At 69.5% G+C, this 12344-nt stretch overlaps 1 protein-coding gene across 1 annotated transcript in view; it reads right to left on the reverse strand.

Moving 5' to 3' along the window:
- The window catches only part of BRSK2 (BR serine/threonine kinase 2), a 20707-nt gene extending 15307 nt beyond the window's left edge, over window positions 1-5400 (reverse strand). The window contains exons 1-7 of the mRNA XM_012651928.1: window positions 5138-5400; window positions 4579-4801; window positions 3085-3170; window positions 1282-1422; window positions 822-938; window positions 304-337; window positions 41-130 (exon numbers count right to left, since the gene is read on the reverse strand). Of these exons, the coding sequence (XP_012507382.1) occupies window positions 41-130; window positions 304-337; window positions 822-938; window positions 1282-1422; window positions 3085-3170; window positions 4579-4801; window positions 5138-5400 (954 nt within the window). The remainder of the gene's footprint in view (window positions 1-40; window positions 131-303; window positions 338-821; window positions 939-1281; window positions 1423-3084; window positions 3171-4578; window positions 4802-5137) is intronic.
- Window positions 5401-12344: the final 6944 nt, after the last annotated feature.

Below are 12344 nucleotides of genomic sequence, written 5' to 3' on the forward strand. Positions count from 1 at the left end.
GGCGGGCCCCGGCCAGGCGGGGCGCGGGTCAGCCGAGGGCGGGTTTGGGCGGCAGGCTCACCACCAGCAGGGCGAACAGGATCACACCGCAGCTCCACACGTCCGCCTTGCGGCCGTCGTACTTCTCCCCCTGCAGACGGCAGTGTCCGGGCGTTGGCGCGCGCAGGGCCCGGGGTCCAGGGCCCCAGCAGAGGGTCTTGGGGGAGTCGGCCCAGGGACAGGCGGCCCAGCCAGGGCTGGAGGGGGCTGGGGGCTCGCCCAGCGAGCCGGCCCGCGGGCGGGGGGCTGTCTGCGGCTACTCACCCGGATCACCTCCGGGCAGGCGTAGTGGGGGGACCTGAAGGCAAAAGCAGCGGGTCGGGGACAGGCTGGGGACGGAGGCTCAGGACTCGCAACCAGGCCTGGCCACCTGCCTGGCCTGGAGCTGCTCCCGCGCCCCGCCACTGCACACGGTGGCCCAGACCCCCCACAGTCCTGTGGGGAGCCCGTGCCAGGAAGCCTGGGAGCCCATCGGGGCCAGGCCCCACGGCCACGAATGGACATCGGGAACCCCAAGAGGTGGAGGCTGGTCCCAGCCTTAATCTGGGCAGGTCAGGAGCCCTGGGACAGGGCAGGCTTCCCGGGCAGGGCAGCCTGTCCGCCCCCACCTCGCTGCACCTGGCCCCGGGGTCCGCGTCCCTGCCCGAGGGTCCGCACACAGGCCTAGGGGCCTGCCCCCACCCACGGGTCCGTGCCCCCGACCGGAGGTCCATGCCCAGGCCCAGAGGTCCGCTCCAGCTGTCCAGGCCCCGCAGAGCCCGCGGCCGGGAGGGGCCACTCACCCGCAGCTGGTCTCCAGCAGGCTGTCGCCCACCTGGAGCGACGCCATGCCGAAGTCCGCGATCCTGATGTTGTTCTTCTCATCCAGCAGCAGGTTTTCGGGCTTCAGATCCCTGTGGCTGCGGAGGAAGACCGGGAGGCTGACTTGGGCCCCTCGGGCCAGGGAGACCCCTGCCCAGGGCCATGCCCCTCCCCAAACTCCAACTCACACAGCCGGCCAATAGCAGCCCAGCCTGGTGATGTCATAGGCAGCCAACCAGAAGGTGCCTGCCTGGCCTCTGGACCTCAGGCCAGTTTCCTGGTTGCCCCCGGCCACCCCCGGGGGCTCCTGCTCTGGGGGAGGATGACCCCACAGGCCTGGCCGGACCCCTGTAAATGTCAAGGACCATCCCACAGCCCTTGGGTGGGCACCTGGGGGACGGGGTTCCCGGGGGGAAGGGTACGGGGGGGGGCGGGTCGCACCATATCGAGTGGCTGTGGCAGAAGTCCAGCGCCGAGATGATCTGCCGGAAGAACTTGCGAGCCTCTTTGGGGGTCAGCCTTCCCTTCTTCACCAGGTAGTCAAAGAGCTCCCCGCCGGAAACGTGTTCTAGCACCAGGTATCTGCGGGAAACAAGCAGGCATCACCCTGTCTAGCTGCGCCGCAGCCTCCTGCTGGCCCGCCCGGCCTCCGCCCTGCCAGGGGGCCCAGAGGAGCCCTGGGGGCCGGAGTCTTAGAGCAGGTGGACCTCGAGTGGCCAGGGCTCCTGGGTGGCCCCCTAACAGGAGTTTCGGAAGACAGGCGTTTGCAGAGGCCCTGGGGGAGCGGGGCTGGCCCCCAGCGGGACTGGATGAGGGCAGGCTGGTGGCTGGGGACAGCCTTGGCTCTCCAGCTGAGCGTGGCTGGGGCCAAGGCGGGCATCGTCCCGGCAGCCTCTCGGATTTGCCCGCCCCTGGTCTGCAAAGTGAGGCCCTCACACCTGCTGGGCCCTGCATGGAGGACGGAGGCCCACAGGGCTGCGGTGCGGGGGCCGAGACACGAGGTGGGGCGCAGTTTGGCAGGAGCACTGGGGTTGGGGAAAGCTGTCTGCTTCTGGGGGGGTGAGAGGGTGTCCGGTGGTGCCTCCCCACAGTGCCCTGCGCTCCCCTGAGCCGCACGTGAGCAGCAGACGGCAGCCTCCCTGCCCGGGGGCAGCCAGCGTGGGGTCTGGCCCGGTGGGGGGCCTGAGGGGCCAGTGTCGGGAGGGTGTGCAGGACCAGGCTGTGGGGCCTTGACATCTGGCTGTGGGGCAGAGATGCGCCCCTGGGCGGGATTCCGGGCAGGAAGGACCCGAGGCTCGGCGCAGCCCAGATGGTGCCCTGCTGGGTGCTGTGCCCGCGGCAGGGGCGGGGCTGCCGAGACGCAGGGGCCCTGGGCAGGCACTGGGTCCATCCGCCCCGGCTCCTTCCTGATCCATCCCAGGCCTTCGCCAGCCCAGCCCACCTGCCCGCGCGCCAGCCCTGCCCCCCACGCTGCAGTCAGCCCATGCTGTCCCCGCGTGTCACACGGCGAGAAAGCGACTGGCCCCGCATTGCCGTGTGGACGGTGCCTGTCCTCGCCGGTCCCCACCCCAAACTCCCAGGACAGCACCAGGACACCGTGAGGTGTGCCGCCGGGCTGCGGAGCCCAGGGTCAGAGGAGGTGCGGGTGCTGACCCTGCCCTGACCTGTGGCCACGGCCACCCCCCCCCAGTGACGAGGACGGTGGCCAGCCCACAGCTGGGCTGCCCCGCATCCTTCCTCGTCCTCGAACGTTGCGTGCTGGGAGCCAGCCCCACAGAAGTGGGGAAGCTGAGGCCCAGGAGGCTGAGCTGCTTGCTGGGGGCAGCTGGGGGGCGAGGCTGGCTGGGTGCTCAGGCAGACCCCAGGGCAGACGACCCGGGGCCGCTGCAGCCCCGCACTGCTCCTCCTCGGGCCCCACGTCAAGGGCCCCACCAGCAGGCTTCTGCTGGCCCTGCAGCCGTGGGGGGCGCAGGCTGGGGTGGGGCATGGTGGGGGGGCAGATGCTCCTGCCCCTTGACCCCAGGAAGCCTGTCCCCTTGCGGGCCTCCAGCCGGCGGCCCTGCGAGCTCCCGCAGAGCTGGCCACGGGTCTGGTCCAGGAGCAAGGCCTGCTCGCCACCCGGGCCGAGACCCCCGGATCTCAGTGGCACCGCAGACGCGCTCCCCAGCCCTGCGAGTGGGGCCGCGGACCCCCTGCCCGCCGCGGCCCCTGCCTCCCCGGCTCTCCAGACCCAGCAATACCTACAAATATTTTTTGTTTTCATAAACGTCGTGCAGCTTCAGAACGTGCGGATGCTCTATGAGCTTCAGGATGGCGATCTCGCGCTCCACCTGCGAGAGACCAGAGCGCGTCACCCACGGGCGGGGGCGGGGGCTCGACCTCCCTGCCCTCACCGCCCGTCGGCGGCTGCGTGTGGGCTGCTCGGCTGGTGGGGGAGGCAGAGGTGTGAGGCTGGGGGGCCGCAGGGGGAGCTAGGTCAGGGGACACCAGCCCTGGCTGAGGCCCCACCCCACCCACTGGGCAGACAGCAGCCTGGGTGCCGGAGCTGCCCCGCTCACTGGGGCCATGGCCGCAGGGGTGCAGCCCCGAGACTGGGGAGAGTCGGTCGCAGGCCTCCAGCCAGAGGGCCGGTGGCCGTCCCGGGCCCACGGAGCTGTCCCTGCACCAGCTGCCCGGGAGCCTGGGCTCAGTCCCTCCTCACTGTGGGGAGCCCAGGAGAAGGGGCCTGGACAGACCCCTGAAGAGGGGCGGACACGCTCGTGCCCCGTGAGTGGGGCTTCGTGGGCAGGCTGTGCCCCCGGAGGGGCAGAAGGGTCCACTGGGTACCAGAGGACGCCCCGTCCTGCTTCTGAGCTGGGGCGCAGGGCAGATGAGCAGCTGTGCCCATGGCGGGTGCCAGCGGGGACACAGGCCGGCTTGGCCCCAAGCCCACCCCCTCCCACAAGGTACTGGTACCTGCACCCGCGGGTGGGGCCACCTTTCCGCAACGTTCTGTGGGCCACCCGGACCTGGCTCCTCCTCAGGGTGGGATCAGAACCTGCCTCTCCCTGGATGCCTGTTCAGCTGTCTGACCTGCCCTTGCCCCTGTGGCCCCCGTGGCTGGGGTCCTTTACAGACCTAACTGGCTCTCCCTCCCACCCACCTGCTGCTCCTGCCCATCCAGGCAGCCCCAGCCCTGCGCTTGGGGAAGGAATGAGCCAGAGAGAAGGTCCAGGACCTCAGCCACAGCCTCTGGTGAGGGGTCCCCAGCATGCCACCCACCCGCCGGGTCCCAGCCGACCCAGGCCTGAACATGGCCAGGAAGCTGAGGGTCCGGGAGCTGGGCACTGCCCCGCGTAAGGGTCAGGCTGCCCTGGGAAGCCCCCCCACCCGCTGACAGGCTGGGTGGCCTCAACTGCCTCCACCAGGTGGGGACTGCCCTGTCCCCAGTGGTGACCACATCCCATGAGGCCAGCTGAGGCCAGGCCCCCAGCGGAGGAGGAGGGCAGGGTCCCTGCCTGGCCCTGACGGGGGAAGGGCCTCCTCTGTTCTAACCGGGGAAACTGGCCGCGGGCCTCTCCCTCGTCCCCTGTCCCCAGCCAGGGGCTGCTGCCGCATGGAGGAAGGAAGGAGGCAAGCGGGGCGGGGCGAGGGGCCACCGTAGGGACAGTCCAGGGGCAGGGACCCCCTGCAGAGCCCACGTGACAGGTGTTAGGTCCCCGAGGCCCCGTCCTCCCGGCTGGCCGGGCGGTGTCTCACCTTCATCAGCACAGACTCGCTGAGCTTCTCGCGGTTGACGATCTTTATGGCAACCTTCTGGCACGTGACGCAGTGGATCCCAAGCTTCACCAGGCCTGCGGGAGGGAGGCCGTGGCTCAGACCACCCCGGCCGCCGCGGCAGTGCCCAACCTGCAGGGCATCCCTGCCTGGGGGCTCCGCCTCCCCGACCAGCCCTTCTGCCTCCTGGAGCCCCTCCCCAGGCCTTCGGCACGCCCAGCGGGGAGCCAGGGCCAGCCCCTGCCTCGCTCCTGCCCTGTCCCAGCAGGCTGTCCCCACGATCCCACCTGAGATCCCCACCTGCAGAGATGTCCCTGCCTTCCGTGAGTCACGGCCAGGAACCCAGCTTCCCTCCCTCGTGGACCTTGGGCCACCCCAGCCGGTCTGCTGCCACCGAAGCCCCACTGGACTGAGCTGTGGCCTCGGCACTGGGCACCCGCCTGGGCCTCCCGCTGCCCCCCCCAGGGCCCTCCCCACCACCGAGGGTCCCAGGTGTGTGGGGGCCGTGTTGTCACAGCCTCTGCCCACGGGTGTCACACACACAGAGCCTGAGTGGGAGTTCTGCTCGGCCGCGATGGACGTGGGTCCCTCCAGGGGCACATCTGTGAAGATGGGGCGGCCACGCCAGCTCTGTGGGCTCCCCAGAGCCACGTCCAGCTCCAAAAGGTTGCCCGTGGCTCTGGGTGGAACCTCGTTGCCGCCACCTACTGGTGACGTCAAGCACCTTCCCGCGTTGCCGATGGCGCGGGTTTGCTCTTTGCTTGTTCCCTTTGCATGTTTTGACACTGGTGCGCACACCTGCATGTGCTCTCCCCGGCAACCAGCAAGGACCCTTTGACTTGTACGGGAACTAACCCTCCGTCACGTGTATCAGGAACGTGCTCCCCACCCTGTCACTGGCCGTTAGCTCTTCTGCGCCTCTTGCGCTATTTTGGTTCACTCGGGGGCCCGTGTATCTCTCGGTCGGTGCCTGCCCGAGTCTGCCCCGGCCTGCCTCGCCCGCGTCCCGCTGCACCTCCCGCCGCCCAGCCAACCGGCCCGAGGGGGGCCTCCTCCCTTTCCGTCCCCAGGTGGCAGGGCCTGGCCAGCCTGTATCAAGTGAGCCGGGCCGGGGGGCGCCCAGGACCCTCTGTGGAAGACACGGGCTCCCCCGGCAGCAGGAGTCCCTGCCCCACGCAGATGCTCAGGGACAGGGAGGCCGGGAGGGTGTGCTTGTGAGGAAGGGTCGGGGGAGGGGCCGGCATGCTCCCGGGGCCTCTCTCCAGTGGCCTTTGATGCAGCTCGAGGGCTGGCAGGGCCGCAATTCCCACTCAGAGCATGCAGGAGGGGCAGGGAGGCAGTGAAGAGAGCGTCCGCCTCCGTAATTCAGTGCCGGGCGGGTGGCGCCCGCAGCCCAGCGACACCACCACCTCCGGGACGCACTGCAGCCCCAGCCCACAGCCAGCACTGACCCTGCACCTCCTCCCCAGGGCCCCGGGGCGCCTGGCCACGCCAGGAGGCCCCTCCCCAGACAAGAGGCCCCTCCCCAGACAAGAGGCCGCCTGCACCCCAGGTCAGGAGGCCCCTGAAGGCAGGATTCAGCCCACACACGTGGGAAACAGCAGGAGCACCCCGTCCAGCAAGGCTGAAAGGCCGCGGATATGCGCGAAGGCAGCGTGACCAGTGACGAAAGCCTCACCCCCAAGGGGAACAAGTTCCTCAAAACCCACGAGGCAAACTCCCGGGATGGGGCGGCAGAGATGGCAGCGGGTCACAAAGCACGACCCGGCCGGCCCAGACGGCCCCCGGGAGGGTCCCAAGACCCCACAGGACAAAGAGCTGGCCCTCCCCCCCCAGGACGTCACCAGGGCAAGGCCGGGAGGTGGGAGACGGCACCTGAGGGCAGGTGGGCGCTGCAGGTGCCCATTTCAGCAAGAGCGGGAACACCCGTGTGCCCTCCCGCAGGTGACGCCACGGCACGGCCAGGAGCACCGAGCCGCCCTGAGCCTGACGGCACAGCCGGTGGGCCACGGGAACGCTCATGGACTGTGGCGGGAGGACGCTGGATACAGACCAGCAGGGACCTGCGCAGGAATGGCACACACGCATGTGCACACACGCAATCCAGCGCACATGTAAACACAGTCCAGTGCACACACGTACACAGTCCACACACATACACGCCCAGAACACACACCCAGCACACACATGAAAACACATTCAACACATGCATGTGTACACAAACACGTCCAGTCCACACACGGATACGCATGTCCAGCGCACACATGTACACAAACACACCTGGCGCACACACACATGTCCAGGGCACATACATGCACACACACATGCGCGCATACACGCCCAGCGCGCACACATCCAGTGCACATGCACTTCCAGTGCACACACGTGCACATACACGTTTAGCACACATGCGCGCGCACACGCCCAGTGCACACACGTCCAGCGCACACACCACACATCCAGTGCACATGCACTTCCAGTGCACACACGTGCACATACACGTTTAGCACACATGCGCGCGCACACGCCCAGTGCACACACGTCCAGCGCACACACGTCCAGCGCACACACACATCCAGTGCACATGCACGTCCAAGTGCACACACACATCCACCGCACACGTCCAGCGCACACACAGTCCAGCACACACACACAGTCCAGCGCACGCACATGCACACCCCTCAATGACAGGAGCCAGGCATTCCCGTGGACGATGTGGTCCTGCTTCCAAAAAAGGAAAGGAAGTGGGTATGGGAGTTAGAGGGAGGCTGAGGCAAGAGGATCGCTTGAGCCCGGAGTTGGAGGTTGCTGTGAGCTACAGGGACACCCTGTACTCCAGCCGGGTGACAGAATGAAACTCTGTCTCAACAACAACAACAAAAGGCTAGCGGGAGCCTGAGAGCGGCCCTGGGCCGACGCTCCAGAAGCTGAGCAGTGAAAGACGGTGCTGCTCCCGCGACCGCCAACGGTGCCGCCAAAGCTGCTGGGCACCGCCCTCGCCAGGCGCGGTTCTGGGCGGGGCCTGGTTCGCCCCCACCTCACAGATGAGAAACTGGGGCCACGCCACCCAGCGGCACCACGCCTCAGACGCTGGCAGACCGTGGCCCGGGAACAAGGTGTCTGGAGAGCCGAGCGCCCTCCCGGAGGCTCAGTGGACAGAAACACGGCCTCCCTCTCCTGCCTGTGCGCAGGCAAAGGAGCCTTGCCGCGGCTCCGGCAAGGGCTGCAGGGAGAGCCCCGCTGCGTCCTAGCTCTGCCCAACCCCGGGTCTCCACCTTCCTTCACTTGTAGCTCCTCTGCCCAGAAAGTCCTTGCCCCGAAGACTCCTATACACCCCTCGATGCCCAGCGTAGACGTGTCCCTCCTTGATTATGCTTCCCTGACACCCCAGGCAGCGGCACAGCCCTCTCTGACCTGGTTTCCCCAGACCTGGGTCCTCTGCGGCTCAATGTCTGGGCGCTGAGCATTCCTGCCACGCCCCTGGGGGCAGGCAGCGGGCAGCACGTCCGAGGCCTTTGCGACCAGCTGCAGCCCCCAGGATGGGGGCCACGGCCACCCTTAGTCACCCAGCCCTCCAGCTCGCGGGGCGCATTTTCCAACTGTGACTCCAACTCTAATTACTGTCTTCACGCAGCACAGGCTCACGTCGACAGACGACAAGTACGCGGTGCCATGGATAACTGCAGGGCCTCGCCCAGGCTGGGCGCGAGGCAGTGAGGAGCGGCTCCCGCAGGAGAGAGCAGAGGCAGGAGGTGCACGCCCAGGGGTGCTGAGGCCACCTGCGCCCACGGCAGGGAAGGGCTGGGGCCACCACATGGCGCCCAGGCCGCCCAGGGAGGCACAGGGCCGCGCCCGCCCACAGGCATCACACTCGGGAGCACAAACTTGCCCACTGGCCAGCCCAGGAGAACCAAAGGGGCCCAGCCCGGCTCTGGTGCCTGAGGGCAGACCCTGACCCGGCCCCAGGCTGGCCACGGAGTGTGGGACCCTCCGCTGCCCACACACAGCTGCCCAGGAGAGAGAGGGGGCAGCTCTGCGGCCACCCCCAGCCCCCTCGGCCGGCCTGGTCCACAGCCGCCCCCAGGGGAGGAGACGGGGTCTGTGTTTGCTGGTCCAGGGCACCCCAAGGGGTGGTGGGGGACAGACCTGGCGTGCGCTGACCCTCCGGAGCCCTGGGTGGATGATGGGGCGTGGGGGGGAGGGTCTCTGCCCTCTGACCCCCGGACCAGCGCCTTTTCCGGGCCCTGCTGGGGAAGTGGGCAGAGCACAGCTGGGCCACCTCTCTGCGGGGTCCCCTGGGGGGTCTGCTCCGCTGCCCGCAGACTGCCCTGGGATGGGCCCGCTGCTCGTGGCTGTGTGGCTGGCGGTCCCCGGGGCGACAGTGCTGGCAGCGGGGAGGGACCGTCCGCAGCCCCCAGCCACCCCCGACCGGTGCCAGCAGGAGTCTCGCGGCAGGCGGGGGCACAGCCTGGGACGCCCGTCCCCACACAGACGCGGGTTCCGTGGGGCTGAGGGCCGCACCTGCACGCTTCACGCACTCGCCTGGCCCGTCGCTCCTGGAACCACCCGCCAGAGCGCCCTGGCCTGGCGCCCCCAGTCCCCACGCTCAGCACTGCCTGTCAGGAGCTTGCAGACGCCCAGGCACGGCGGCTCCCCCCGCATCCCCCCGGCAGTGCATGCACCCGTGCAGACGCCCCTCGAGGCACACGCCGCTCCCTCCGTCCCGGCCACGCTGCCCTTGCTGCGGGTCGCGACCCTCCCCAGCTGGCCCAGCTCATCCTGAGGTGTCCGGCACCCCAGGCCCTCGCTGCCGCCTCTGCATGCGGCTGCTGCTCCGTCTGCTGACCCCGCGGCCAAGGACCGTCCTCCTTGAGGGACTGTGCCCAGGAGCCAGCCCTACCAGAGGGGACACAGCAAGGCCCTTCGCCGCCCGCCTCCCTCCCGGCCTCACAGGGGCTCCGTGAGCTCCCGGCACCCAGGGCCTCCCCGACCCATCCCGGCAGCCCTCTGGCAGATCCAGGACCGGGCTCCCCTGGAAGGCAGCTAGTGCCTGCATCTGTGTGTCCTGCCTCCTCCCGTCTGAAGGGACAAAGTGACGACCTGGCAGAACAGCCCCCGCCTTCCCTGGGCAGGGCCGTCTCGGGCATCTGCCGCACACAGCCTGAAAGCCCAGCTGCCAGCACACGCGTGTGCTGCCAGTGCCCGCCGTCCCCCGCAGACGGGAGCTGGAGCCAGGGTCCCCGAGGGCACCACACCCCTGGGCAGGAGTGCCGGCGGCCCTGCGGTCAGGAGCATCTCGGCGCAGGGAAAGCCCGGGGCACGTGTCCCGCACCCCACACGGCACCGCAGTCACGAGCCCTGCCTCGCAGAGCCAGGCGAAGGGACGCGCGTGGGGCACTGAGCACGTGGCCGTCACACACTAACGCCAGGCAGGCAGTGACCGTTCAGTGACAGTCGGAGCAGGCTGTCACCACGAGGCCCCCTCCCTGGACACGGGCTGTTGGAAGGAAGAGGCGGCCCCTAGGGCCTGGGGCTTCCAGGAGCCCGGTGAGTGGTGGAGACCCAGCCCCAGAGCCCCTCGGCCCCAACCCGTTCGCCAGGCGCCTCCCGACTCAGCTGCTCTCAAGGCTGTGCCCTGCCAGGGGCCGCTGCTGTGCACCGAGGACGCAGCCCTGCCCCCTGCCTGGGTCCCCCCTCCTGGGGGGCGTCCGCCTGAAGGGCCACCTGGAGGATCCCGTCCCCTCCCCTAAAGAGGGTGAGCTCCCAGAGAAAAGGGCGGAAGCGAACCAACCCCCGAAGCCAAGGAAGAAGCCCAAGAAGGGGCCGAAAACAACCAGCGGTGCCATCGGGGGCTCCGCAGCGCCGGGGCTGGGGCCGCTGTCCCTGGTGCTGAACTTGGCCTGGGGCCTACGGGAGAGCCAGGCGGCCGCGCCAGGCCTGGCAGTCAGCTGGTCTGTGGCGCTGGCGGGTCGTGGCGCCCTCCCTGTGGGTTCCGGGGGGCAAGACCCATGGCAGGCAGATGCGCCAGTGCGCCCAGCTCCCCACCCCCACCAGCTCCTGTGAGCCGAGCTCTGGAAGCTCCTCAGAGACCAGCGCGGGGCCCCCTCTGCCCCCAGAGTGCCGAGGGTCACTTGCGCCCGGACGGAGCAGACCTTGTCCTGGGCCGGGGGCTCTCAAGGGGCCGGCTCTGCCCTCGCTGACCCATTTCCTGGACACCCGTCGTGGGGCGCCGCACTCCTGGGGGTGCGCCGGGCTCCCGTTCCCTGTGGATGGGAGGGAGCCCGCCTCCAGCTCTCCGGGAAAATGGATTTGCAACGCTGGACGCCACGGAGCCCGACCTGCCTCCCTGGCTGGGCCGCCCACGGCAGGCGGCGGTGGACGCCCTGGAGGGCAGCTGGGGCCAGGCAGCGTCCCTGCCGTGACTGAGGATCCGAGACCCCCGAGCGGACGGGGCTTCTGGCATCACTACACGGTGCCCGGCTCCGCCAGGCCTGCAGGACGCGACTCCGCCCTGAGCGTCAGGGAACGGGGCTTCCCCAGCTCCGTGCGGGCGCGCTCAGCCACTCCTGGCCACCTCACGGGTCACTGCCGCTGGTCCCATCCCGACACGGAGACCGCGGCCCCACACCCAGGCCGGGCTCCCGAGCTTACCCATGCTCTGGCGGGATATCTGGGGCGAGAGCGCACGCGAGGTTCGGAGCAAAGGGAAGACGGCGGGACGGTGCTCTCGGCGCCCAGTGCTGGGGCCGGCGGCCGGCGGTCCGGTCCGCAGGGCCAGGAGGAGGGCGATGCAGAGGCCCTGCTGGGGGCAGTGCGTGTGCAGGGCTGTCCTGGCAGCGTCTGTCCCGTGCTCTGACCGCAGTCAACAGCACACAGCGGCCTCCAAGGCCCGTCCCCCGGTGCCACCCCATGGCAGCCTGTGGACCCAGGGAGCGTGGCAGAGGATGGGGCAGGCCACAAAGAACCCTAAGCTTCCTCCTGGGCGCTGAGGAAGTCAGTGCCACGTTGAGAGTCCACGTGGGGAGGGGGCCGCAGCCTCCAGCCCGTCCAGCCTGCAGCCGCCGCACCCCCCAACACTAGACCTGAGCCGGAGCAGCCCCCTCCCCACTCTGGGCCAGCACTGGCTGGCGGGTTTGGTTCCCAGGCTGGGGCACCCCCACCCCAAGGGGACCCCTCCCCTCCGTAGCATCCGCCCTGCCCTTCCCGCCCCTGTAGCCTCCTCTGTTTAGGGGACGCCCGATCCCCACCCCCGCTGCGCGGATGGAGCACGGGGGCAGGGCGGGAAGGAGGCCCAGCTCTCGCTCCAACACACCTCCCGCTGCCTCTGTGCGCCCACCAGCGCCAGGCGGAGCGGCGGCGGGAGGGGCGGCTCACGTCTCTTGGGAGACAACTGCTCGCGCTCGGAAAAGAAACCTCTCAAATTAAATTAATTAAGCCCTGAAATACTTCACAGGCGCTACAGACGCTCGGCCGCCTCTGCCTGGTTCCCGCCCTCACCGCCCCGGCACCCAAATACCAGGGGCCGCCTGCTGCTCGGTGGGGCGGGGGTGGGGTGGCACCCCTCGGGGGCTGGGCTGTGCTGGCACGGAGCCCCTCCTGGGGGCCAAGCCCTGTCTGCGGCCCAGCAACTGGGGCAGAGGCAGGGCCACACCAGCCCAGGGGTCTCCTGACTCCCTCCCCTGCGGTGGGGAAGACTGAATGAGGACTCCCCACCCTGCAGGCCTGGCACCTACAGCTGCTCCCGCCCC

Source organism: Propithecus coquereli, unplaced genomic scaffold (assembly GCF_000956105.1).
Source record: "Propithecus coquereli isolate 6110/MARCELLA unplaced genomic scaffold, Pcoq_1.0 Scaffold377, whole genome shotgun sequence".
NCBI classification, from domain to species: Eukaryota; Metazoa; Chordata; class Mammalia; order Primates; family Indriidae; genus Propithecus; species Propithecus coquereli.